The 26,504-nt window shown below is 50.0% G+C and overlaps 1 protein-coding gene across 1 annotated transcript; it reads right to left on the reverse strand.

Annotated features, from left to right (window-relative positions):
* On the reverse strand, positions 1–25,681 carry itga5 (integrin, alpha 5 (fibronectin receptor, alpha polypeptide)). The gene is made up of 30 exons (XM_029155785.3): positions 25,216–25,681; positions 17,870–18,000; positions 14,704–14,804; positions 14,128–14,251; positions 13,969–14,030; positions 13,842–13,887; positions 13,632–13,757; positions 13,485–13,529; positions 13,241–13,284; positions 12,975–13,031; positions 12,455–12,507; positions 12,094–12,302; positions 11,789–11,980; positions 11,651–11,696; positions 11,433–11,546; positions 10,164–10,219; positions 9,657–9,814; positions 9,433–9,570; positions 7,653–7,720; positions 6,406–6,556; positions 6,235–6,327; positions 5,935–6,014; positions 5,755–5,835; positions 5,567–5,672; positions 5,236–5,394; positions 4,551–4,658; positions 3,200–3,313; positions 2,728–2,829; positions 2,492–2,614; positions 1–2,397 (listed from the first exon to the last, which is right to left on the reverse strand). Exons 1-30 carry the CDS (start codon positions 25,413–25,415, stop codon positions 2,314–2,316), a joined length of 3,171 nt encoding a protein of 1,056 aa, XP_029011618.1. The 5' UTR covers positions 25,416–25,681; the 3' UTR covers positions 1–2,313.
* Between the last annotated feature and the right edge of the window lie 823 nt (positions 25,682–26,504).

The raw sequence follows: 26,504 nt of genomic DNA on the forward strand, positions 1-26,504 counted from the left end.
TTTGTAAAAAGAGAAATACTTTATTTAAAAGTACAAACTGTACTGTACAGGTAAAAATTGAAATTGTAAGACCCACCTGATAAAAAGGTTCTCCCCCAATATGGGGTGAGAAAACGTCACAACAAATCTTTAGTTATCATTAAAGTTCAATGCTCTCCTTGTCATAAATATGTACAACTGCTTTTTAAAAGTTCTGGAGAGTGAAACCGGGCTAAGATGTAAAAAAAAAAAAGACAATCAAAAAAAACCCAGTGCCTTCTCCTGTTGTGACCACGGAGGAAGTAGTTCAAAAAAAGTCATTATAAATAAGATGACAAAAGTCGTAATGTTACACTATTTAGATCAACTGGGGATTCTGTGGATGCTCTGACAGTAAATCGAGTCCATCAAGACGGGATACGTGAAAAAGAGTAAAAGGTCAAACAAGTGTGAAACATGGTCGTGTTTGCATAGGTGCAACAGCAGAACACACAAACTGTCGAACCACGTCGACATACACAACTTAGATACATTCTGATGGGACTGAGACGATTATCCAGCAATGAAGTGGTGAGTGCATCTGAAGTGGAGAATCCTAAAAAAAAACCACATCACACTTACACTTAGTGAGAAGGCGAGTGAAAGCGGGGAGCCGAGAGCCTCACAAACCATTTAGTCGATGTGCTTATCACATATTTGTGTCACCAGAGTTCTGCTTGATCACAAGTCAAACGCCAAAAACAACATAAAACAAAAGGAAAGCACTTTTAAATTTAAAAAGAGTGAATATAAATATTGCACTTTCAAACATCATGGAGTTCCCGGTGCCTAGCCGTCGTCCTGTCAGAGGTACGTGGCGTCCTGCAGTACGTCTTTGAGTCCACTGAGGTAAGTATTTCCAACAAGTCGTCCTGAATACTGAGTGTTTGAATATTAGCCCTTCATTAGTATCACAGGACGGAGTAACCTCACCAATGTGATGCTGCAGAGGTGACGGACAAACAGGACTAGGCAGGTAACAATAGGCCCAAACATTCATAAATACACCAGTCATACATGCACATACGCATGAAGTCACGTATGTAAATATGCACGCGCGCGCACACACACACACACACACAAACCCTCAGACGTGAAGTATTTACATTTAAAGGACATTAAATCTGTGTAAATGACCAAATACAATAAAAGTCAACACCAAAGCATTTGAAACTTTAGTCCCTGTAGCCTTTTGGTAGCGGGATGATTTCAGCCACACAAAACAGTTAGAACTCAGAAGACAATCAAAAGTACAGTATCTCACAGTAGCACACACTGTAAGCTAAAAAAATGGATCCTTCATTAGATCCTGCTGTGATCTGTCAAGGCTACAACTTTGCTGATTGTCACATGGTTACGCCTCGACCCCCCCAGAGAATGATCTGCTTGTGGATGGTGTGTTTACTGCATGAGCTCAGCCCAGACAGAGCAGGTTGGAAAGACAGCAAAACAAACTGGAGGTCCGTCATGGTCCCAGTCCCACCCCAGTCCACGGTGACGCCAGCACTGGTCACGCCCGACCAGACCAGACAGGATTTAACAAGGGGATTAGTGGGAGTCGAGTCAAAAGTCAAAGGAAGCTCAGTCAGTCAGTCAGTCAGTCATGGGTGTCTTTGGAAATATATCAGTAGATTTCCTCTGAGTGCAAAAACAACTCAACGCAGCGCTGTCCACCGTCCTGAGGCAGAGAGAGATCAATGTGAGAAACACCCATCACAGCGCTTCCAAGCGCTCGTCCTGTGGTGGGTTGGAGGTTGCTGGTGCGTGTTCCAACAAATCAATGGGAGGCACACCCCATCCCGGTCAGGGCTTATAAAAAAAATGTAAAATTAAGCAGATTTCTACATCTAAATATGTAATATAGCCATTGCCAAGGTTAATGTTTTGACCTGAAGCTGGTCAATAAACAGGACGTATGAGGAGAACAGATGCAGAGCTCAGCAGGCAGCGTGATCCACAGCTCCCGGCTGCCACAAGCTACATGTGGCTGTCTCCTGCCGGAGGCAGTGAACGCATCATGTCGTTAGCACCAAGATAAAGTAGTTCAGGGGGTCTTTGCTGTCAGTGCAGCCTCTCTCTCTCCCTCTGTTTGATATCATTCCCAACTTGCCTACAAACAAGACATAACTTAAAAAAACAACATTCATTTGGCTTGGAGATCTTTGGTTGATTTGTCTTCTAGTGCAGCACATTGGAGCTCCAGTGGTCTCTCTTTCGCCTAACGCCAGAACTGTTTTCGGATCCGCTCGGTCGTGTTCCTCTGTTGCAATCGCGTGGCCCGATGCTGTAGTTGCTTTAGGCCTCGGACGCCGCCTGCGGCTTTAGATGAGCTTTCTCCATGGCAGTGCCGTAAGGCAGAGATCGCTTGAAGAAGCCAAGCTGCAAAAAAAAAAAAAAAGAAGAGACGTTAATGACACAAGTCAAGTCAAACGTTACTGCAGGCTCAATTATCTTTCACACTGACGGCACTGACCTTATACAGGACGTAGATGAGAAGAGCCAAAAGCAGCAAACCGGCCAGAATGGCCAAGATGATGATCCACAGAGGAACAGAGTTCTCAATGTCAGGCTTGTTCCACACAATCGGGGTCACCACCTAAAAGCACCAGCGCACAGTTTGTCTTTGTCCCAAAACGTCCACACAAAAAAAGGCAGATTGTAGGTGATAGATGGTAGATAGTAGGAGGAAGGAGATAAGGATTTAGGAACCTTCTTGTGTCCGCTGGGGGCGTATCTGGGCAGGATGGCGTACGGCATCTTCTCCACACTGTACCGGGCCAAGCACTTCAGCACGTGCTGCTTATAGGCTTTCTGAAAGCGAGAAGGCAATGCGTGAAATGGCGTAATGCGTCCACTAGAGGGCGACACAGACCTCTCGTGTCTTCAATAGAAAATCCATTCAGCGTTTCTTTTCTCTGAGCAGATGCAGCTACCAGATAATGCATTTTCTATAGATGGACACAGATGTTACAGGATGCAGCGAGTGGTGGTGGTAAATCTGCAGCTCAGGCAAAGCAGGAAACGAAGGAACTGGTATATGAGTTTACTATATGCAGGTACTGTCGATGTAAAGGACCTGATCCGGAACCAGTGCTGATGCTCACAATGCAAACAAATACATGGCAGGTGCCGATACCGTATCTCCTATTCTATCTGCCAGCTAAGGCCGTGTCCCACACACCTCCATGAAGGTCTCGGCCCACACACGGGAGCGCACTTTGAGGATGGCGGTGGTCCCCTTCTCCAGAAGACCCACTCTGCACATGAGCGTCCAGCATTCTGCGTTGGAGCAGGACTAAAAGGAGGAGAAAAGGGGTTAAGGTCATTAGCTACAAAACTAGAGCCCCCCCGCAAACCATCACCTTCAGCAGCGTCACAAGACCTGACTGCAGGTGGAGGTTATAAACAAGACAAATAAGCCTCTTGTTAGAATAAATATAACAAAGAGCCCAATGTTATCGTCCCCTCTTCAACGCCTGCTTCAAATTAAATTGAAGGAATGTCATGAGACTGTAAAAATGCAGCGTGCACCACTCGCTGCATTAATGTCCAACCGCCGAGTCTCAGCTCCTGACTGTTGAACACAGCGGCTTAATTAGATCCTCATAATGCAGCCTGGTACGTTTACCGTTCCCACTGTGGGCTTCAGAGCCGTGGGGGGGGGGGGGGGTGGGTGCCCTCAGACAGACTCAGTGAGGCTGTTCAGACAGACAGGGAGAGTATCCGTCCATTTCCTTTTGCTGGACCTCCTTGAAGCCCAGGGGCCACTGAAGCAACAAAGATCTGTGGAAATGACACTTGGTCTCCTGCCAAATATACCTCACATTCAGTTCCCACGTATAGTCTGAGTCGGGATTAGATCTCAAGAGGCCGTTCCCACAATTAAAGACATGTCTGGCCCGACTAAACAGGCTCAATTTGGCATTAAGGTAATGAAATCATGTGATAATTAGCCGACAGAAGAGCAGCATCTGGAGCCCGTCTCTCTCTCTTCAAAGGCCAACGAGGTCACTTTAAACGCTCACACCGTGACCTCGGCCACCGGCTCCATCCAAGCGACGCTGACGCCTGCACACTTTAATCCGGTTGCTTTAAACGGACGCCGGTCCCGCTGCGTGTGAAAAACAAGAAGTGCAGACACAAGAGAAAAGGCGGAGAATGGGCTCCTTCATGGTAACATGTCGGGGGACATGCTCCACGAAGGAGCACGGGGGGGGGGACAAAGACGCCTTTGATGGAGGCAGGTATTCACAGCAGATACCTGTGTGTGTGTGTGTGTGTGTGTGTGTGTGTGTGTGTGTGTGTGTGTGTGGGAGGTGGGGCTCCTGTGTCCCTTGTGTCCCCTACACTGGTACTAAAGGCTTTTGGTTGTTAACTGCCACAATGAGTCCAACCTGTGGTCTTTAACCCTCGCTTTTAACTTTTTTTAAGACTATAACCTAATTTCCCAATCCCAAGAGCCCTATGTGAGATTCAGGCCCAGGTTCTCAGGTCCAGATATGAAATAACCCTAAAATACAAATGTCTCTTACCAGGTTGGTCAAATGAGCGACCTGACTCCTGGGCACCTCCCTCCTCTCCACGTGATGCTCCGGGGCCTTCAGTGCCAGAATAGAAGGTTCCGTGGACGTGCGCTGCAGCTGAAAGCAGAGACAGACACACAGCACACACCGCCCGTTAGCGGTGACCTCACCGGGCAGAGGAGCGCGCCGCCCTCGCCGTCAGCAGACGAGCTAATGCTAGCGCGACCCCGCAGCTCTGCGTCATTAACGAGAAGCACGTGAGCTCCAGTTCACTGGGGAAACGGCAACGTTGGATCACAGCTGAGGCAGACGACGGCTCGCGGGCCTGCGCGACATCTGTCGAGCTTTAAATGTAAATACAAACAACTGCACCGAGACGCCCTGCCCACAAGGCCCCAGAGATGTAACTTATATAGGAGGAACGAGGCGAGATGCAGATGAGTGGGTCTATTGCGGGCTGAGGTGGCATCAAGCTGCGCCGGGCCGAGGGAAGAGCTGGAGCTTCAAAGCTGGGTGGGGTAAGTGTCCTGGGTGGGGCTGGGAAACTGGGAGGAGGTGGGCGTGGAGCGAGCGGCGGGGAGCATCCGAAGCCTAATTACACGTCTAACTGCGAAGCGGGTGGGCGGTCTACGCCCCGCGCGAGCCCGGGAGGTGTGCGTCTGGGCACATCTGGGCACATCTGGGCGCCGCTCACTTTGAGGCGAAGGTGGTTCATGTTCTTGTCGGCCGTGCAGTTGACGGGCCCCTCGGTGGAGACCTCCACGGGGTAGAGCAGGCTGTGGCCCTGGACGCTGAGGGGGCAGCGGAGCTCCAGCACAGTCTGGCTGATGCGACTGGGCCCGTTGTTCACCAGCTGGAAACAGAGAAATAGAAAAGAGCCTTCCTTTTCAACAAGTTGAGCACAGTCGACCAATCAAAGGTGGATCTGTTCAGTCTGAGAATAAATCCTCTGGCGTTGAAGCGCTTTAAAGGCAGGTGGATCTGCTTTCCGACCCCAGCGAGTCTGCACAGCTATGGCTGATTACCTCATAGATATGTTCCACTGCAGGCCCGACGTCCTGTTCCACCTCATAGGTTTTGGTCGACCTCCAGTTGGCCGGCGGGAAGAAGATCTTATCGGGACGGGACACGCTTTAAAAAGAGAAAGAGAAGCGGGGGACGTGAGGACACGCGCAGATGAAGATGAAGCAGATGACTCTCAGATGACGCTCACCCTTGTAGAATGACATCAGCCTGGACAACGACCTCCAGCTTGTAGGGCACAACCTCACTGTGGGAATTGTTCTCATTTTTACTGTGGAAACAAAAGATGAGGTCATTCGACGGCTGTGGAGGTCGGCCCCACTGAACGCTGCCACGTATTCCATTAAACCGCTAACTTATGTGCTTTTACCTGCGAATCTGCAGCTCAAACTGGACAGTCTTGTGCGTGTCTTTCAACCGAGGCACTGTGAAGCGCAGACCTGCCCACAGCTGCACAGACGAAGAAGAATCACACGTATTATTCGTTACCATCATGGAGGAGACCCCGTCCAGGGGGTCCGAGAGAGGCGGCCTGTTCACCAAAGCAGCCATAAAACGTGCAGCCCGCACTTCCTGACAGGTTTCCTGTCCTGTTCCTGTCCAACACGCACAACCCTTTCCTAAAAGGCCACGCAGCGACTCAGTAGGAATAAAAACGCCGGGTTCTTACGTTAGCGCCAGACTTCATGGGGTTGCCCAAGTCACAGCTGACGTAGCGCGTCTGGTTCTCCGTCTCGTAGCTGCAGGTCAGCTGGGTCAGGCTCTGCGGGAACAGCGGCACAGGTTGGTCCGAGCGCGGCCGCAGAGGCGCGGCGCCGCGTCCCGGGAGGCGCCCGCTCACCTCGTTATCGCGGGCGATGCCGCTGTAGTCGGCCTCGGGGGGCAGCTCCATGTACAGCTCGGCCTCGTACGCCCCTCCCTCACCCTCGTTCCTGGCGTTGAACGTCAGGGTCAGCGAGTTGTCGTCGCCCAGGTACACTTCCTTCCTGTCCCTGAGAACACAAACACAGAGCTGATCGCTAGGTTCGTTTGTGTTTGCTGGCGGCCGACCGCGCAGCGAGGTTCTGTTGCACTAATCCTTTCGAGCCTGGCGCGCGGAACGTTGAGTTAATTTACAAAACGCGAGTCATGAATTGCGCTCATTTTGAACAAGCTTTCCAACGGGGCAATAAAGTCACACATGCTGCACAACACAGTGCGCGTCTGGTAAACACCTCCCCCTCCTCCACTTTCTCTCGCTCCCACGTCTCCACGGCTAAGAACAATGAGAAATTCCACACGGAGGGCCCACACAGACGCTTCTAATCACGGCCCGCTGTCGTAACGCGAGGGAGGGGAGCGCGGCAGCGACGCTGCTGCAGGCTGATCCCTCGCTGCCCTCGTCCGACTTACGCTGGCATCTCGCCTTTGAGCCCGAAAGGCTCAAAATCAGAAAGCGCCGCAGAACCTTCACGCTTCCCCACAGGGACCCTCGCTCTAATAGGCTGTGTGTTTTGGCAGCGGAACAGAAGAAACAACATTGCAGAAATGATGGATGCTTTTTTTTTCTGAAATTCCACTAAATCATGGCCGCCCTGTCAACCCCTCTAACTACTATTAGGCTTCCACAATTTTAGAGAGTAGGCAGAAACACCGAGCTATTATTTTAATTGCACTAATCACGCTATTTGCGGCAAAAACTGCATCTGAAGCTGCGCTTGAACGTAGCGAGGCGCTGACGCGCGCGCGGCAGGTTCCTCCGTGCGCGGCGCATCAGCCGTACTGTACGGTGGCAGATGGTAGATAAATATAGGAATGCGAAATCAAAATGACAGAGCGAGGCAGGGAGCGTCAGGGAGGCTGTTATTTCTGAGGAAAACGCTAACAGACGTCCGAAGTCGGGCTGTGGCGAGCGGGGTACGAGGCTCCCACAATGCCTTTCATCTGCTGCCGTGTGCGGCGGCACCTGTACAGCCGCGGCCTGCTGTCAGGACGGCCGGACCCCTACTCTGTGTTATTAAGGGCCCCTCTCTGGTATGCAAAGCCAAACAAAGCAGCTGCGCTCGGCGACAGGTGAAGAGTTCAGCGGAAAAGACCGTCCAGACTTACCCGTGCACTGCCAGTTTCAGGTCGGGAACGCAGATGTTGTCGTCCCCGCAATCCAACAGAATGTGGGCCTGAAAGATCAAAGGGAACGCGTTTCGTTAGATGACCACACATTAGGTTCCCTCTGAAGACGCGACTCGCATGTGAAAACAATTAAGACGCCAGATGAATGAATGAATCGGCTGAGGGAAGACAACGGGATGTAACAGCGTCGCAAGCCGCCGCATGTGGCGTGACTAACGCGGAGCACGCACACCTGGACGGCGCTCCACCAGCCACGACACGATGAGCGGCGATGATGTAAACGCCGGCGGAGACAATGACTGACTCTGTGAGGTCATGGCAGGCGCGGGCGCCCCTCCCCTCGAACCAGCCGGCCGCGGGGCGCGTGTCGGGGCAGGAGCGGGGAAAGCCCTGCGGACGGAGCCGCATCCTGGCTACGACCGTGGCAGCGCGACGGCGCTCGTGACGGCAGAGATAATAAATAGAAATGGTGGAGGAGATTAGAGAGGGCCGAAAACCCCCCTTGTCATTACACCCTTCGGGGGCTCTAATTATGGACACGGTGGTAGCCGCCACGCTCACTGGGCCACATGTGCTCCCTGTGTCTGTGCACAGCGGCGTCCCTGCAGTTACACCAGGACGAGGAGATCAACATGTGACATAATGAGGACACGCAGATGAAAACGCTAACTTTAAGAAACAAGTGTTTCTCCTCCGTCTCCGAGAATGATGTTAATTAATAGGCCACGGCGGCCATAAGTCTAAAGGAGCATGTGGTGTTGGGACGGAGGGGAAAGTGGGAGCACAATCGCTCATTCTCACTCCGGCTTGAAGAAAGCAGGAACTTGGCAGCGTCGGCTGCATGTGGAATCAACAGGGCACCGTGCGTTTGATCAGAAGCGAGGCTTTGGTGCAGTTTCGCTGTTTATGCACCGGTACATTCACACAGTTTTAAGTAAGATTAATGAAAGGTGTTGCACACTGCCCCCACTCCCCGTTTTACACATATGCATATCATATTTTCTCTCTGTGTGTCTTTGTTTAAAAGAAAAAACTGGAAACCTTTTTCTGGTTTACGGCTGATACGTTGGCTCAGGCATGTCTCAAGGTCTTGGTTCGGAAAAGAGACCACATCTGTTGGAGGCCTAACAGCTTTGATATCTAGAAAGGCCATCAATGACAGGGTTCAGACTAGAGCTGCGAGAAAGAGAAACGCTCACAGATCGAGGAGAGGCGTTCAAATCCAGTGGCTGCGAGCGCGCATGTGGTGCCACAGCTGAAGGAATGCCCACTACTCCAAATATAAAAAAACAAACCCGAGAAACGGAGCGATTTCAGGCAGATGGGTAAATAATGGGATCGTGCTCCACCCTGATAAGTCCAAGCTTCTGCATTCAGCTCTGGCCTGAGTGATGACCTATTGACCTTTCCTCCAGAGACGCAGCCTGACTGCTGCTAGCGCAGGGAGCCGCTCCCCCTCACACATGCCACCCATTTTCATTTAAAAAAAAAAAAACAGCTTTCCAGACACCCTGGACCTCATCCCAGCAGGGCACGCGGGGACTGACGTTAAAAGGAACAGACGTCTTTCATCAGCGACATGGAAAAATCAGCGAGCGGCGCGGCGAGCGATTACGGGCTGCGGCGGATGCTCTTATCGGCTCAGAGCGAGCAATCAGAGCAGCATATGCGCATTATTAGCCAACGCTGCAGCGTTTGCATTCACGGAGGAGGCTCTGCAGGTCACTGGGAGGTCGGTTCACCGTGCACATTAAGGTACCTTCTGCTCATAGACGCTGGTGGTCTGGTAGTTGAGGACAGGCCTCAGGCCGTGAGAGTCGGCGGCAGCGTTGGGATCCAGGCTGAAGTTCAAGGCAACGTAGATGGGGGACAGTTTATCCCTGAAGGCCTTTTCACCCTGAAAAAAATAATATACAGTCGAGAACATGAAAATCTGTTCGGAACAAAAGGTTTGGATGCGTGTGATGACGCGTGAACGCATACCCTCAGGTAGATCTTCGTCTGGTTGCACACGCGCTTGCCGCGCCGCACCTTCACGCTCCTCTGCAGCAGTGGCTGATGGGAATCCAAGAACAGGGCCCTCTTCACCGCGCTCTTCTGCTTGTGCTTGTGACTATCGAGCTGCAGCTCCACCTGGAAGTCTGAACACACACAAGCACAAATTAATGAATGTTCTGAGCCACTTAATGGCATCTTTAAGACAACGATGACACTATGTAGTGAGTGTAACCAACTATAATACGACAGGGAGCACTTGTGTATATAAGAAGGAGTAACGTGACTATTTCTTCATAGGAAAAGAAGTTTGATCATTAAATCACAGACGATATTTATCATCTGCCCTCTTTTTTTTGTCACAATACTAAAAAGCCTCATTGTCGGCCAAAACATTTCCCCTACACACTCTTACGCGTTTAAAACATTACCGCTGGTGGCTAGTTGACAGTTTCGTTACTCGTAATAAACTGCAGCTGTGGAAAACTGGCTCACCCAGGACGTCTGGTAGGTGCTTGCCATCAGCAGAAATGCAGAAGCTCAGGTTGACGCTGCGTTGGACAGAGGGGACAAGGACACGATGAGGAAAGCATATTCATTCAAGGCAGCGTTCAGTGGCAACACACACACACACACAAAGTCAGTTTTATCCTGTTAACTCCTTAAATGGTTCGTGGGAATACGACAAATAATATGAGAAATATGCCAAGCGTTCCGATGCTCTGGCATCTGGCTGCTTTCGCCTGCCAGGCTGATCTGTGTGCGCTTCCACCCCCCCCACACACACACACACACACACACAGCGGAGTTAAGAAGGGTGAAATTGGGCAACGGCTCAGGTTTCGCTGCTGACCAGTCAGTGACTGCCGATAGCGCTCTCTCCCATGACATCAGCTGCGCAACACGCTGCTGCTGCTGCTGTCTAACAGCCTGCAACCCCAGAAAGCCCCCGGCCGTCGACTGCTGAGCCCACAGCGGACGAGCACAAACTGGAATAGGGGAGAGTTGGAAGCTGGAGTTGCGAAAACTCAAGGCAGATAAATGAAAAATGAGACGGAGACGCAGAGAAAATACAAGGACTTCTGAGAAGTAGTAATGTCTCTCTCTGTGCATGCGCTCCTGTTCCTACACGACTGTGTGCACACAGGGAGTGTACGTGTCCTGATGTTTCCCAGCTGTGTTCCACCACCAAACAATATCTCATTCAAAGCACACGAAAAAAAAAAAAAAAACCTTCCAGCCCCTCTTCAACCACCCCTCCCTCCCATTATCCCTTGTGCTTTCCTCTCTCCCCCACCGAAAACTCCTCATCACCAGGCAACGCAGCGTAATCAAGACACATGTGTATACAACAGTTTCCTTTATGGATCAGGATCTGTAGGGAGAGGGGGGGGGCATGAGTGCAGTGTCAACCATGTCGAGCAGCGAAGCAACCATCATCTGTTTCCTCTCCCCTTTTTGGAACTGAAGCCTGTGCACATTTAGAGGAGGCCAAAAACTGCTAACAATGCGGCTATTCAGCAAGTTATTCTTTTTTTCCTCAGCTCAAGTCGTGTGACTCGAAGGCGTTTCGAATATAGGTCAGACGAGATCACAGAAGAGCAGAGTAACTGCTGATGGACAGGATGGTCCTTATCAGAGCATCCTGGCGAGATAGAAGTGTTCAGGGGAAATGGGAAGGCCCATCTTCTGGCAATGGGTCGGACAAATACCAGCAGCGTCACAGGAAACGGCGTGTCAGGACTGAGTAAACTAATCATTTACCAGGAAACAGGAATGCTGCTGTTTCCACTCGCGATCATGCAGTTCTTCTCTTCGGGGTTGATCATGTGGGGGGACACAGTCAGAGAGGCGCTGGTGTCGACTATGGGGCGGGATCTGTGCATAAAGAGATATGAATAGAAACGTCAGCCAAAAAAATAAAAAGATAAACTATATTTATATTAGACAAGTAAACTAGATCCTGGTGCAAAACAACACACCTGTAGAGGACTGCTTTATTAACACCAACAGCCCCGACAATGAGATCTGATGGATTCGAAAAAACACATTCAGACAACATGTTAACAAGCTAAAACAGCCAAATAATGTATAACATAATGGCTTGTTGCCTCGTTTACCTGGGTATCCATTCATGTCCAGGTCCGTGGCGCCTCTAAGAGCAAATCCAAAGCTGGCAGGAATGGATCCAGCAGCCCACTGCCCACTGATCACCTGAGACGGCTTCTCCCTGAGTCCCTCTGAGTGTCCATTATAGATGTAGACCAAGCCTTGCTGGTCCTCCCCTCCAAATGGACAGCTGATAGCCACGTCTGTAAAGAGGGGAAAAGGTTAGGTCACCTCTTCAGTGTACAGAAGTTTCCACTGAGCTATCTGTAGAAGGGCGTGAATGGTTTCTAGGAACCTACCGCATTTCCATTCTTACCATTGAATCCATCTTGGTTGAGATCCCCCAAAGGAGCAATGGTGCTCCCAAATCTCCCATAGGCCTGGGTGCCGGTAAGGTGAGGCAGGTGGAGCTCCAGGTTCAATGGGTCACGCTGCAGGTAAATATAGACCCGGCCCATTTCCTCCAAACGGCTTTCGGAACCCCTGGCCATGAACATGGGAGCTCCCACCAGGAGGTCGGTCATCCTAGGAGAAGCAGAAAGATCACACAAATCTGTTTAAGCTCAGACACAGTGACGCCCAAGTCTGCAGCGGTAATGAACTGGTGGTTGCATTTATTCTGGAAGCTGCACGCTCATTATTTATTTAGCAGACAGAAAGAAGAAACAGAAACTCACCCGTCGCTGTTGATGTCTGTCGTTGCCACTGCGTAGCCAAAATACGATCCCATCTGTGAACAAAGGTGTTTTAGGACTTCAGCAAATATAAATGTTGTTAGTTTGTTCTTGAAAACCTTACTGCAAACTTCAGGCCTGTCTCCTGCATTTCATAAGAAGGCTTAATTGGTTTAGCAGATTTAGCGTGGTGTCCGTTCCAGTTGTGAATGTATGAACCTCAGTCAAAAGAAATTGGAAATATAAGTTATGTCTAGAAATGAGTTGCGTACAAGCTAAGTCCCTTCTTATTTTATCCATTAGCCGAGTCAGTCCTCACTGTTTCAACTAGTGTTCCCACTTAAGTGGCCACTGCACATTTTCCCCAATAACTTAGCTTTATGACAAACCACGAATGAGACCAAGAAACTAGTAAAGAAGATGGAGGAAAGGAAGTCATTTTGCTTATACTGAGAGTCAGGGATTATGAGCTGTAATGAGGAAGGCGCTTGCTCCAGATGAAGACAGGAGTTTTCTGGCTCACCTGCTCGCCAGTGTACTTAATCATGGTCTTCAGATCTGTACCATTCAGAATGGACACCTGCAACACAGCAGTCACATATGGTGAGCGTCTATTTATAGGGTCTAATACAAGCACAGTCTGTGGTATGGGGCCTACTGCACAAATTACTCCCAATGCGACAATATCCAAGCGTTTGCTTTCTTTCTTGCAGTCGAAAGCCCCGAGTGTCCGATTCCAAGAGCACCAAAGTGAAAGTCAAAATGGGAGTGATGATTAGGAGTTCTTACCAAACCGTAAAGCATGAGTCCTCTTGGAACACCAGCCACAAAATCTGAGAGGTGCACAGAGAGATGAAGCAAAGATTTAGAAGGGAAGATATGCAGGTCAGGCCCAGCAGGAGCGTTGGAGTATTCCAGTTTGACAACAGTTCCAGCCCAATAGTCATGTAAAATATGGTTTATGGTCAATGCAACAGAAATATGTGTTGTCGTACTCAATGTCTTTATGTGTGTTACTGTTTTATGAACTTACCCTCCACCTGATCGCCGCTGAATTCTCCCACGGCAACAGAGTAGCCTGTGGATAACAAACACGAGTGGAAATATTAGTTTTAAACTGTGGTACTTAGTCATGAATGATCTTTCGCCATGGAGGGACTTCCGAAGTTTCCGATCTCACCTTGGTAGCTGTCGTCATGTTCAACCCTGACCTGTTTGGTCTGGACCTGACCCATCACAGCCTGCATGAAGTAGCCTGGGTAGTATGCCTTGATGATTTCCTCCTTAGCTGCAGAGATGACTTCACCTAAAGTAAAACCAGAGGAAGACATTATAGAAGCTAAACTTGGAAAGGTGAGGCTTGGTTTCTCTGCTCCCTTACAAATCTTACCTTGCCAGAAGTAACTGCCTGGTCCACCCAATACCACCTTACCATCCTGAAAGATAAAACCTGACTATTACTACAAAGAAGAGGAAAAGATGCTAAAAATAAAAATAACCATAGAAAGTAGCCTCACCGTTGTGAAGTCGGCACTAAATCCTCCCTGACAGTATCCTTGTCCCCCAGCTTCACTAAACTCTGAAACACACAGGCATTGCATCATCAACCATTTCCATTCTAATATTCAAAATCCTTTTAATTATCATGAAATTAGTGCTGATTTATCTGGCTTTACCTGTGCGGCAGGGAGCATACTCCACAAATTTGGTAAAGTTTTGGACCGACAAGTAGCAGGTTCCTGTAGCATCTGAATGGGGGATGTCTTTTCCAGTCCGCCAGGAGTAGAGAGGGGCACAAGCCTGTGTTGAAGAACAAAAGGAGCAAATTGGTGGGGAAGAAAGGGGGAAAGGAGGAGATGAGTGATAAATGGAATGAGGTTTTTAGTGGGAGATGTTTTTCCATTTGTAACAGCACCCTAGTGAACTGCAGACCGGGCTGAAGTCAGTGATACATCTGGAGCAGAGTAACCACGTAGCTGCAACCCAGGTCACAACCTGATTTATTGCACCAAACAACAGGCAGCTCAACTTTGATGTCAGAGGGGGAGGAACAAGTCATTTCTTTACAGTGTGGAGGTGAAAATTGGAACTCAATGACAGCAACTAATCTGACTGAATGGTTTCTAACCAAAGACACACTCAGGCTGGGAAATTAGAGCAAACACCACGACAGGCAGAAGGTTTTTAATGACCACGTCAACGGGCAGGTTTGACTAAGTGCCAGCTGTTTGGAGTGTCCCCCGTCACCTTACCAGGATTGTGTCGCCGTGGGAACGCACAGTGGCGCCGAACCACTGCCGGGACTTGAAGTCGCCCTGGTGCTCTGTGTCATTGAGTATGATGACGCGGTCGCCTGGGGAAGACACGCAGATTAGACATTAGACAGGTGATAGCGCATGCATTCCTTCAGCTGGAGCACGAACATCCTCAAGCTGCGCTCGCTTCTCTCCAAGGCCACTGAAAACATCTGGGCACCTGGCACATGAAGCTTCAAGACTTCAGTTACACTCATTTTAATACAAAGGAGAGTGAGGTTGCGATTGTTCAGGTTGGAGTTGGAATGGAGCAGCCCAGCCTGACCTTGCTGACCTTTAGACCACCTGGCCACTAACACTGATCTCTCGCTCCACCACTTTGACAGCAGCAGGTGATGTGACAGATGGTCTGGGGCATTAGATTTAAATGGAAGTTCTTCGGGAAGACAGATGTTACCGTCTGTGTTGCAACGGAGAGTGACATGCAAACAAATCGATTAGGAGAGGAAGCAGCATCGTCGACATATAAAGTGACTCTGGGTTGTAGCGTGTCCGTAAATGAGAGAACCGAGTTCCAAAGCATCTCTTTATGTTGTCAGACCAACTTCTCCTCCACAGTCTGTTAAACCACAGATGTATTGCAGCTTTTCCCAGGGACTAGCAGAGAACGTGGCTCAGGCAGGAGGTTATGCGTGTCAAGCCTCTCTATCCGCGCCCGCCCGCCCCTCGCCTTCCTTCCAAGCCAACCAGGCAGCCTGGAGCTGGCGAGGGCCTGCTCCATGTCTGTGTGGAAACAGCAAAGGGGCCGGGGTCCAAGGAAAACATACACACTCTGGACCTGCTTCCTCATAGCAACCTCTCAGTCCTGTCAGTTTGGAAACTCTCCCTTCTCTCCCCTGCTCTGTTTTCATTTTCAATATTATCTCCACCTTCTTATTCATTTGTTTCTTTCTAGCCAATTCTCTCCTTTGCATCGCGGTGGTGCTGCCGCCCCCCACCGTAGACACTGAGCAGTGAGATTATAGCTTTTTTAATAACTCAACTCTATTTCTGTTCAATCTCCATCACTGGGCTTTCCTGCTAATGCTATTCATCACAGTCCAACAGCGGGCAGCCCTCCCCCAAGCGTGTAAAATGTCCAAGCGTCCATGTGTGAAAACAAGCGTTTCAGCCATAAAGGCCATAACATGAATAGCCTTTTAAACAACTCCTTAAAAGTATGTTACTCTAACTAATCTTGACTTAGCTGCTCGGTTAAAGCAGACACCTTTGTAATATTTTCACAACTCAGTAGTCTTTGTTTGGATAAGGCCAAAGCCACTGGGGACAGGTAGGGGCCGAACAGAAGGGGTTTGTTTTAGGCAACCTGCGCTAGAAGATTAAAAGTTCACCGTGTGATCAGTCATCTGCCTTTGAAAAAGCAAAAAGGTGCATCAATTGGAGCCTTTATTGATTGATCTAAAAAGAGTTCAAGTTCTGTGTCTTTGTATTTGTTGTATTGCGGCAGGAATCAAGTGAAAGTCTCCCATGTGAAAATAGAGGCTGAGATCAGGAGATCGAGGGAAAAACAGAGAGCACGCTGACATGTCATGCGAGTGGAGAGCCCCACGGGAGGTCGGTTAGCGTGGCCTGCTGATGTGACACGGTGCCCAACACAGCCTCTCCCGGGACCATCAGGAGCACGTGGGGGTCTGCGGCGCGTCCACAGACTGGAGCCTGCCTTTGAACTGTGTGTGAGAGGCCAGCCATTAGTGGGGTTAGAGCCTCTCAGTGTGAGTGTGTGTGTATTTTTGTGTGTGTCAGTGGGGTGGAAGACAAATGGTCAAATTCACTCATCACATCAGCTGTCCCTGTGGGAGTACCGACAGCAGGAGGACATAACTGAGGAGCAGGGCTCTGGTTTCTCCCCCCGTCCCTCCTCCCCCCTCCTTTCTTCCCATCTTGTACACGCCTCTCTCACACCCTCCCTTCTGCCCTCGCTTCCCCCTCTTCTCAGATTCATAGAAAGGGTCTTATCTCAGAAGAAGAGGAAGTGGAAGGGAGGGGGCTTCTGGCCACTTTGACCCAATTAGTTCGGCTAATTAAGTGGACTCTGGCCAGTGGGTCAAAGACACGGATACCGAAGGCACCACTTTGTTATGAGAATGTCTCACATATTAGCAGATCCCATCTATTGAAGCACTTACTGCAGAGAAAATGTTTATAAAAAGAACGTGTTTTATTACTTCAGACTTCGACATCAGGATTGGCAGAGAAACCACTCAGAGCTACACTTAATGAACTGCGGTAGTAAGTGTCATGCACGTAACAGCTGTTTGGCACAGGCATATTTGCATGCAGATGTGTTCGTACAAGAGTGGATGGAGTGTTGCTCCATCATACAGCGGTTCTGTCATCGTCCAGATGTCGACGTCTGCTCTGGGAGTCGAATCAGTTTGCTTCAAAGCCCCTTTTAAAACTATGGGAGGACATTTTTCGGCATCCCGGGGGACTAGCATCCACAGCGGGCCTCCGCTGGCTTGTTCGTGACATCAGGCGCTGTGGCCTCCAGCCAGGACACAGAAACGTGCAACACATTTTATGTGTGACCAGTAAAAGAATGTTGTTAAACCAAGCTTGCGAAATTTTCCTCCCCATTGTCCTCGATGGACGGTGAGTTAGCTAAGCAGCTAATAGAGCCACTGCATGATTAATACTACTATTGTGCAGAACGAGCTGATGAGTCCTCTGTCAACACTGATGCATTAGTTAGACAATCTCTCAAAACACCTTAAGTACATCTGATTCAACTGGAGCCCTCTTGTCACAACCACCAGTGTTCACCTGTCTTAAAAACAGGACATTTCTTTGTCCGGCCTAATTGTGTTTTTGTTTGCTTATCTCCCAGGGCAAGGCAACACAAACACGACCCTGGAGGCAGGAAGGAATATCCTTCAAATGGCTCTTCACGACCCCATCATGCCTTTCAACCCCCAAACAGAGGACGCAAACAGGAAAAAACGATCATATCGAGTTCAGGAAGCAGCGAAGCCGACAGCAGCTCGTTGGAGTGGGACGCCGACGCCGACGCCTGAGTCAGGGAAACGCTTCAGCAGCTTCACAAGTGTGCACAGCAGCAACAAGGCTAGGAAATGACAAATACATGTGTGTGTGTGTGTGTTACCTTCAGTGTCAAACTCTATGGCGTGGCAGTCTGCCTGGCCGAGGCTCCACGGGCAGTAGAAAACAGAGCCTCCTTCCATAACATTGATCTGGCTGGTGTTGGCCTTGGGAGCTCCTATCACCACGCTTGCGCTGTGGGAGACGGAGAGAACACAAACAAATGCTGCGGGTTAACATTTAGAGTTTACATAACAACCCCATAACCTGAAGCTCCTCTAAATGTTGCAGGTCCTACCCTGGCCTTAATTAAAACCCGCATTCCAGACCTCCCACGTGCTTTAAACGTGATGCAGCGTGCACAATTGACCGCGCACGGAGCTGCACTCTGAGTCACGGCCGGAGCGTTTTAACCACTTGCAGCACCGGTTTATATAAGCCCATGCAAACACCCCCCCCCGTGACATGTGTCCACGTGACATTTGCAGACGCTCCCGCGCGGTCAAGTGTGCATCCCTGCGGGGTGATTCGATAGGAAAACAAGAGTGCAGCCCAGTTAAGTGGAGTTGCACTCTTGTTTCTACAGCTGTGGCGCTTACTCTCCACGTCCTTGAAGAGACGCTGCCGGAAGAGTGGCCGACCGATTTGACTGGCAGAGAGAGAATCAGGAGTTACAGGTGCAAAACACAAAAAAGGAGAGAGAGAGAGAGTAAAAAATATTGATGTAGGTAAAGCATTCTAAGTTGATGGTTCAGCCATTACGACACTCAGGATCCACTTCACTTGACAAACATTGCATTTACTGGCATTGACGTGAGTCAAGGAACCATGACCTTAGAATCAAACGGATTTTAGGGAGCTGCAAAACAGGAAGCACACCCCTTCCTGTTCCAGGTTTTCTAATAGTGCACCAACCTGGATAAACCGATGGGTGACTTCTTAGAGGGAGTCAAACAGAAGCATTGTAATCCATAATGATTCATCCAACAGATGCGGTCCACGGTGTGTGGGTGTCTCTTGTTGTTTAGCATCCAAGGTTTGAAGACACACAAGTGTGGGTTGATAACAATTCAGGAGTTTAATATTACACAATGTCTGTGGTCTCAAATGTGGAGCAGACCTCCAGTTTGTGTTGGAAGAAACAAAAAGAAACAAGTCAGTCTGACTCGGAGAACAAGAAGCAGCGTCCGCCTTTTATTTCTGACCACATATGCAGATGGCGGAATATCCCTGTAGGAAAGCAGGAGCTGCCCCTGGACAATGATCTAAATCACAGAGCAGCTTCTTTTCGTTTGTTGAGTCGGATTTGATCGCCGATGGTGGCTTTACAAAAAGGCAGAAATACACTGGGCCGTCGCGCTTTTAATCAGCGAGTTGGCAGAACAGATGAACACCAGTTGCGGAAACTCATTCACGCACAAACACAAACTGATGCTTATCTCAAAGTGCTGCAAACGGGGAACGATTAGCATTTAATAGAGGAGTGTGACTCTAGCTGGCATTTCCCCGCCTCTTCACCCTGAGCTACCTACAGAGGTCTGGTATGTTATTTGCATAAGATGATGCTGCATTAGAAATTCCTTTGTAGAACTTAGGCCACTTGAGGGTATGTAAATATATACCATGTGTAATTATCTGGGGGTGGTTGTTTGACTGGCAGGCGCACTCGTGGGGTTTCACCCAAGCCAGGGTGAAAAAGGTGACTAGACAAAGAACTGTTTATAGTGGGAGTGAAAGCACCGCTATCAGTGGCCTGATAGGAATCACAGCAGATGATGACAGACGGAGTTCAGGCTGCATTTGAAAATGTGTCTGAGTTTGGGACGCTCCGCCGGTGCCGGTTTCCTGTCGCAAAGGGACAAACAGCTACTTGTTGCGGCGCATGAAAAGCGCTAGCGGCTTCGGCGCGGCTAGCGCAGCCGGTCGCGCCAGCTGCGGCGCAGCGGCCGCTAATGACCTCCAGCACCCTGCAGACAATTAAGCATTAACGAAGCTACAGTCAAAGATCTGGTGCGAGCGAGGAATGTGTAAACAACGGCTTCACTGTAGCAGACGACGTCTCATTTGGAGCGCAGGCGAGCAGAAGACATTTGAACCAAATTAAAAAAAAACTTTCACCGCACCATAATTGCCAGACTAACCCTAACCACTATTTTATGTGGGGGTCGAGAAATTAGGGTAGCGCAGAGGGCTGGAATTGCTGATTTGGCGCTATTGTGCAAGGCCATGGCTAATACAAGTTTATGATGAGGTTACAAAAAGAGGCTGTCAAAGGGCAGATTCCTCTGTTCACCCCCCCCCCCCCCCCCCCCCCCCCCACTAAACCTTTTCCTCCCATTCCACATTTAATTGTCTTCCACCCAGCTGCAAAAGCTGATGTCACTCGAACGCTATAATAATCGTTGCAACTAGAAAGATGGAAAGAAGAAAAAGTCAGTCGCATTAGTTGTGGCGGCCAGCTGGATGCAGTCACCATCTGCAGCCATAAACGTGGCTCAACAAATGATATGGCACAGATGCAGGGAGGAGCAGGTGGGGCCGGGTGCTGGGCTTGTCCAGACTCCAGCGTTGCTCGAGGAAAACAGGCCTACAGCGAGACATCAGCGTCCGCTCTGACGCAGGAGCGGCTCCATGACAGTGGAGGAACGCTGACGCCATGACCCGATGCGAACCCGAGACTCTCACACCCACAGCGGACATGTGGAGCATCTCAGCAAGCATCGCATCATCTCTACGCCCCCGACTTTGGAAAAAAAAATGCATCATCATGACGAAAACGATCGAACACTGTTCCATGTGTCGGTGTGAGCGGAGAGTGATGACTTATTCTAGACTACGAGGAGCCTCGTGTCGTCCCAGCGCCAGACAGAAGCTGTTTGATTCCCTGCGCCTGCCATATGGACGATTGTCTCCACACACACACACACACACACACACACACACACACACACACACACACACACACACACACACACACACACACACACACACACACACACACACACACACACACACACACACACACACACACACACACACACACACTCCGTGCTGCTGTCCAGGTCTCTGATGCATGATGAGAGTAGCAGTGCCTGCTGAGATGGCGTGTGTTGACAACAGAGAGTCTACTGTGCTGAGCTCTGGCCACATTTTTTTTTGTGGCCGGTCTGCAGGACTGGATAAAGGATCTATATGTTGCTCTACAGGTCTGGAGGCAATTTATAGACGTTTCCACATCCAAGCATAACCTTGAGACCCATTGAGATCTGAACTGCAGCCGCCGTTGTTTATAAAGTTCAACAGACTGGTCTGGTGAGGATCTGATCCCACTATAAAGCCATATCTTCAGTATTCAACAGGTGGACAATGACTTAACAATGTGGCCAAGGCACTCAGCATGTGTAGAGTTGAGCTTTTTTTATCCTTACAACAAACAATGATGAATGAAACTAAGCAGACCGCGTTGCACTTGGACACTGAAACAAACTTAGCAACAGTTACTTTAAGCGAAATACCTATTGCACGAGCAGGAAGCCTGGGGGGACCTCTGTGTGCACCCGTGCTGCTATTTCCTCTTCAGCAGATGGTTAAAAGTTACTCATCTTGCCACTGATCAAGCTGACGTCATGTTGATAAAGCAACCGGATGCGTTTCTTCTTTCTCTGAACTTTCATCTTTAGAAGGAAGCCAAGATTGCGTTGGGGTTAAGGTGTGAAAACCAGCAGCTGAACATCAACCATGTGAAGTCATGCTTAGTCTATGCATTTTCACATGCTCGACCCCCCCCCTCCCCACCACCACCACCACCACCAAATACAACTCCCTCCTTCCCATTCACATTGTGATTGCCCTAAAATCCTCCCAGGGGGAGTTTAACTGCTGGTGGTTCACACCTCTCCACAATGTCCACATCAGGGGGTCCCGTCCTCTCACCTCAGGAGAGACGGGCCGTTGTATTAAACGTGGTGGTGGAGTGAGTGGGGGTTTGGCAGCTGTTGAAAAACTCTATACCCACACGGAGCCCGGCAGCACGGACACGCGCATGCAAACGAACGCCTTCACAGACGCTAACGAGCGGCGCTCACGTCTTATTTCCATCTCAAGGCCGACGCTCACCGGCAGACGATAGCATCTTCAGCCTGGTGACGTACAAGGAGGACAGACTTTATCAAGTTACCGCAGTTGTGACTCATTTCGTGACCTGGGGTTAAAACAAACCAGGCCTGCTGGCAGTCAGAGACGAAATCTGGCAGAAGTATGAGTCAAGGCGACCCTGACCAATGGCCAGCGCCGCTCCAAAGTAGACATGACGTCCTCAGGGCATTCCCCATCCAATACAGCAGACGTGACTGCAGGGTCCACAGGCCCTTTAAACACATCATCACCATTTACACAGAGCCCCCTTTTTTCCAAAGCAATGCATACAGGCTCATTATTTAAAGCCCCCTTTACTAACGGACCAGTAAAAGCTAGACAGGCACTCCATGTTTCAGACAGACTGCAGGGTACTCGCTCTATATATACCCTGTTGGCTTTTATAGTAACAGACGCTAATGTTTACAACCAACCGGCTGCTTATCGGAGGCGCATACAAAAGTTGCACGGTGAAAATTCATGCCACTAAATGAGAGAGAGAAGTGAGTCATTGTGTAAGCGGCTCAAATCTAAAACAGTAAACAGCTCCTGCCCTCAGACAAAGGGCACCGCTGTCTGCACGCAACTACAAAAACCTGGAGGAGAAGAAAGGCTCGGCAGCCCAAATATACAATCTGCTCTCCTGCAGCCCAGCGACTTACTGGTGCGTTCTAACGGGCACCAGTGAAAACAAAAACAGAAAGGAAACTGATGGTATGAAGAGGCAGAAAAAACAAGAGAAGCCCCCTTTGAGGCCAAGCGAGACCCCAGTCCAGTGTCAATATTAGTTCATCTCTAATCTTGTTTGAGGGGGGTAAACTTCGGTGACCTACACGAGAGCGGTGACATCAGCATGTGTCATGGCCAAACCGTCCGTGACCCCCTGATGTGTCACAACGTCTGAAGTTTCGGCGGTCTCCATCATCGTACAGCGGTTTAGCTTTTTAGTAGCGCTAAAATCTGTTTCCTCAAAGCTTCAAACATCGCCGTCTTTTCTGACAGGAATCAGAACCGGTTTCAGCTCTTCATACATTCCAGGCCAGGACTGTTATTATTTACAGCCGCTGACCTTTGACCTTTTCTATATTAGTCAGATCCACTCCCCTCATCCCCGCCTGGCACCAGAGAAAGCCCAAGCAAAGTCGATCGCTGTTTGATTATTATTACATAGGGACTGGACTCTGTGAAGCCTCCACCGTGATGCAGAGGAGGATGAGCGCAGTGACTGATATATGGTGTGGAGACTGCAAGGACTCCATCTTCACTCAACATACAATAACATACACACACGGGAGGTGACCGTATATCTCTATGCGTCTGACACAGGCCATTGAGGTTCACGGTTCCCAGACGCCACCCTCCAGCGCTCTCCCATGGTGGGCCGCCTGCCAGGGCCCGAGCCCGATGATATTATGTCAGGCCCGAGGGCACGGCGGAGCCACACACACAACAAGCATGTGCTTCAAAGTGAGAGAAAGTAGGCCTTTGTCTTAGAAGAGCAGACCGGAGCCTATAGAGGAGGGGGGGGGGGTCTTTCACTGGGGGTCCGGCTCCACTAATGCACCAAGTCTTATGCCATGATGAACATAAATAAGGTAACAGCACTTCATCCTGACTGGAGGAAACTCCCTTTTCAACCTTCAGTTGACCTTCCCCCAGAGAATCAACTACTCCCCCACATCGCATGTCTCCAAAGCGTGGGTGATGATGATGCGATGGCAAAACCCACAGATAACACAAGGTTACTTCATGACTTGAACAATGTTTTAATGCATCAGCTTCCAGGAAGCAGTAGATAAAACGTGGAAAATATGAAGCAACAGTGTTCACGCTCCGACACCTTGTCTTATTTATGAATTACGAATATGTTTCATCCACAGGTCAAAGAGCGGAATTGAAGGAAGCTTGAATATTGTTCCCACACTACAAACCGCTGGCTCATCTCCTCCTCCATAAGTGTGCACTCAGAACTGTAGAAAAGTTCAGATGAAGTCACCGGCGAGGTGACGTCTACTTTGTCTCATACTTAATGAGACGGGGGGAGATGATGGGAGAAGAGAGGCCAGACGGTGGGGGGAAGGTCGAGGCGACGGTAAATTAAAAAGCACTGCAGAATGACATCAGCATAAGAGGAAGTTGGGGGGGGGGGGGGTCTATGCATACAATCTCCACATACTAAATCACACAGCACTCCATAAGCCCCATCTCGCCCAGCAGAAAAATTAATGCACAGCAGTGGGCTTTTAAAGAAAAAGTGAGGGCCTGTGGAAGAGAGGGGGGGGTCTCCCTGTTTCAGTGTCTGGAGTCAAAGGAAGTAGGGTGAAAAAACAAGGAAACCAGAGCTGCTGCTGGCAGCCGCGGCACTCAAAGCCTTTCCCTAAATCCCCACACGCTGGCTGCGTGAATGGTGGAGCTGGGCAGACGCAAACCAGCCAGGAAGACTACTTATGTCTGAGTGAAACCTTGACTGTGGGTGCAGACCCCCTTGTTAATGATTATTAGGATTATAGGGCTGGGTGCGCAGCTCAACCCACTCGACTCAACGAATAGCACAGATTCTTGGTGGATCGGTTCCTACAAGCTGCACACACACTCCTGCAGCAGTCAGGACATACCACGCTATTATTTCCTCCTCAAACCGCCGGGTATTAGACGCGACCGCAGGCACGCCACGCCAGAGTCTCCGATAAAGAATGCTGAGGCGGTGGCAGCACGCTGGGTGATGTCACGGGGATCACGTCCCCGCGGAGCCGGCGAGCGTCGCAATCAGCTGCGGACTTTCAATCCAATAAGACGCGGTCACCAACAGCATCCAACGGGCTTTTGCCGACGTGCTGGAGCGGATCAAGAGGTCAGAGCCGAAGATAAAGACGTCAACGCGATTTCAAAGGGCTGAGGTCTTTGTTTGGGTTGATGAAATAGACACTCTTCAATATTGGCAGGCGTCGGACTGATGGGTTGGAGTCATTTGGAAATATTCAATTAACGCCAGCGAGCGCGCGAGCGAGCGCGGCGAGGGCGTGTGCGCCGTGCGTAAAGGACGTCTCCACGACGCGCAGCACGCGCAAAACGAACCAACATCCCACCGAACCTTCTGTGTAACCTCACCAAAGACGTTGTAAATGTTGTCGAGTTCGGAACAAATACTTTACACGCAACGCGTGAACAAATAGGTGTCGTGTTTTTGGACCCGTCCTGGAGTTTGGTGTCGAGACTTTTAGCGCAGCAAGCATTTAGGCGAACGCGTTGGTCGCTCCGTGTGTTAAAGTAACTCACCTGGCAGAATCAGCCATGTAAAAGTCAACAGCGTATCCAAAGTAGCTCCCGTTAGGTCCGCTGTAAACAGCTGGGTTATCCACGTCCAAGTTAAACGCCTCGCAGACTGATAGAGCGAGAAACAGCCCGGCGGCACAAAGAAGGGAGCCCACGGGCCCCGCGGCTCGCGGCGTCTCCACAACAAACGCGTCCAGTCCCATTCTCGCAATAATCGATATCACCGGAGTTCGTCGTAAATCGGGGCAACTCCGCGTGTGCGCGCGCGCTCGATTCCGCGGACCAGTCCTGGGTGTAGAGGCGGGATGCGGCTAAAAGCGCATCCCCGTGGATCGAACGAGCGGCCGGTGTCTCGTGAACGCTCCTCCGTCAGCTCGTGCGGACGTCCTCGCTCCGCCGCGCTCCTCTCGCTCTGCGCCTCCGGACCCACGTCCGCGCCGCTCACCTCCTCCGAGCAGCGAGTTCCCACAGCCCCGACCGAGTTTGACGGAGGGGGGCGGAGCCTGTGACTCCCTGAACGCGCTCGCGTCCACCAGTATCTCAGCACGTGTTTACCGATGCTGTAAAAGTGCGACTTCTTACTCTTTCTTATCACTATGACACAATGATTATTAACCCGAAAGAACAATAGATTCAAATCCTCCTTTCGATTTTATCTCACACCTCAATTGACCCTTTGAGAGGAGACAGACTGACGGGTGATGAGAAGGTCAGTCATAATTTACGTCCAACCCTCACGGTCGGGTGAAATTCTGCTGTGAAGCACTTGTTTGTCTCTTGTGCAACGTTTCCATAATAATAATTATAAGGTTGTTTTCTGGCTTGTACCAGCTTCTAATTATTCCATAAGCTTTTTTTTGACCAAACCCAAGAACATAAACTGCCACTGCTCTCAATATAAAGCAGGGGCCTATTTGCGTAACCCTACACTAATTATACCTTCATCTCACGCCTTTGTGCGCCAACGTGTGATCCATATGTATTTCTATCTAATTACAGCGCTGCTGATTTGGGCATGTGATGTCCTCTGTTGCTTTTGGGGGGGTGTGGGAAGGTTTCGTACTCCCGCCTCTGAGTCACACGGGACGGAGGAAAGTGGTCGGCCCGTGAAAAGCAACTACTGGCTGAAAGGAGGCCTTTAATAAACCAGCCCGGCCCCAGCTGGAATTAGTGAGTGCTGGTTTAGCTGATTCACCCGCCGCCCCCGGGATTGAACGCGGGGGCCAAATTTGGCCGTGCGACGGCAGCGACATGGACGCTGAGAGGCGCTCGTATTTATAACCGGACTGAGG

The sequence above is a fragment of the Betta splendens genome, chromosome 7 (assembly GCF_900634795.4).
Source record: "Betta splendens chromosome 7, fBetSpl5.4, whole genome shotgun sequence".
Lineage (NCBI taxonomy): Eukaryota > Metazoa > Chordata > Actinopteri > Anabantiformes > Osphronemidae > Betta > Betta splendens.

Excerpts from the sequence above, each read along its gene's own strand:
- itga5 (XM_029155785.3), bottom strand. The coding sequence starts at position 25,415 with ATGGGACTGGACGCGTTTGTTGTGGAGACGCCGCGAGCCGCGGGGCCC. Across the intron at positions 13,032-13,240 it reads GACTCATGCTTTACGGTTTG|GTGTCCATTCTGAATGGTAC; the intron begins GTAAGAACTCCT and ends GCTGTGTTGCAG. Across the intron at positions 6,328-6,405 it reads GCATCGCCCGCGATAACGAG|AGCCTGACCCAGCTGACCTG; the intron begins GTGAGCGGGCGC and ends CTGTTCCCGCAG.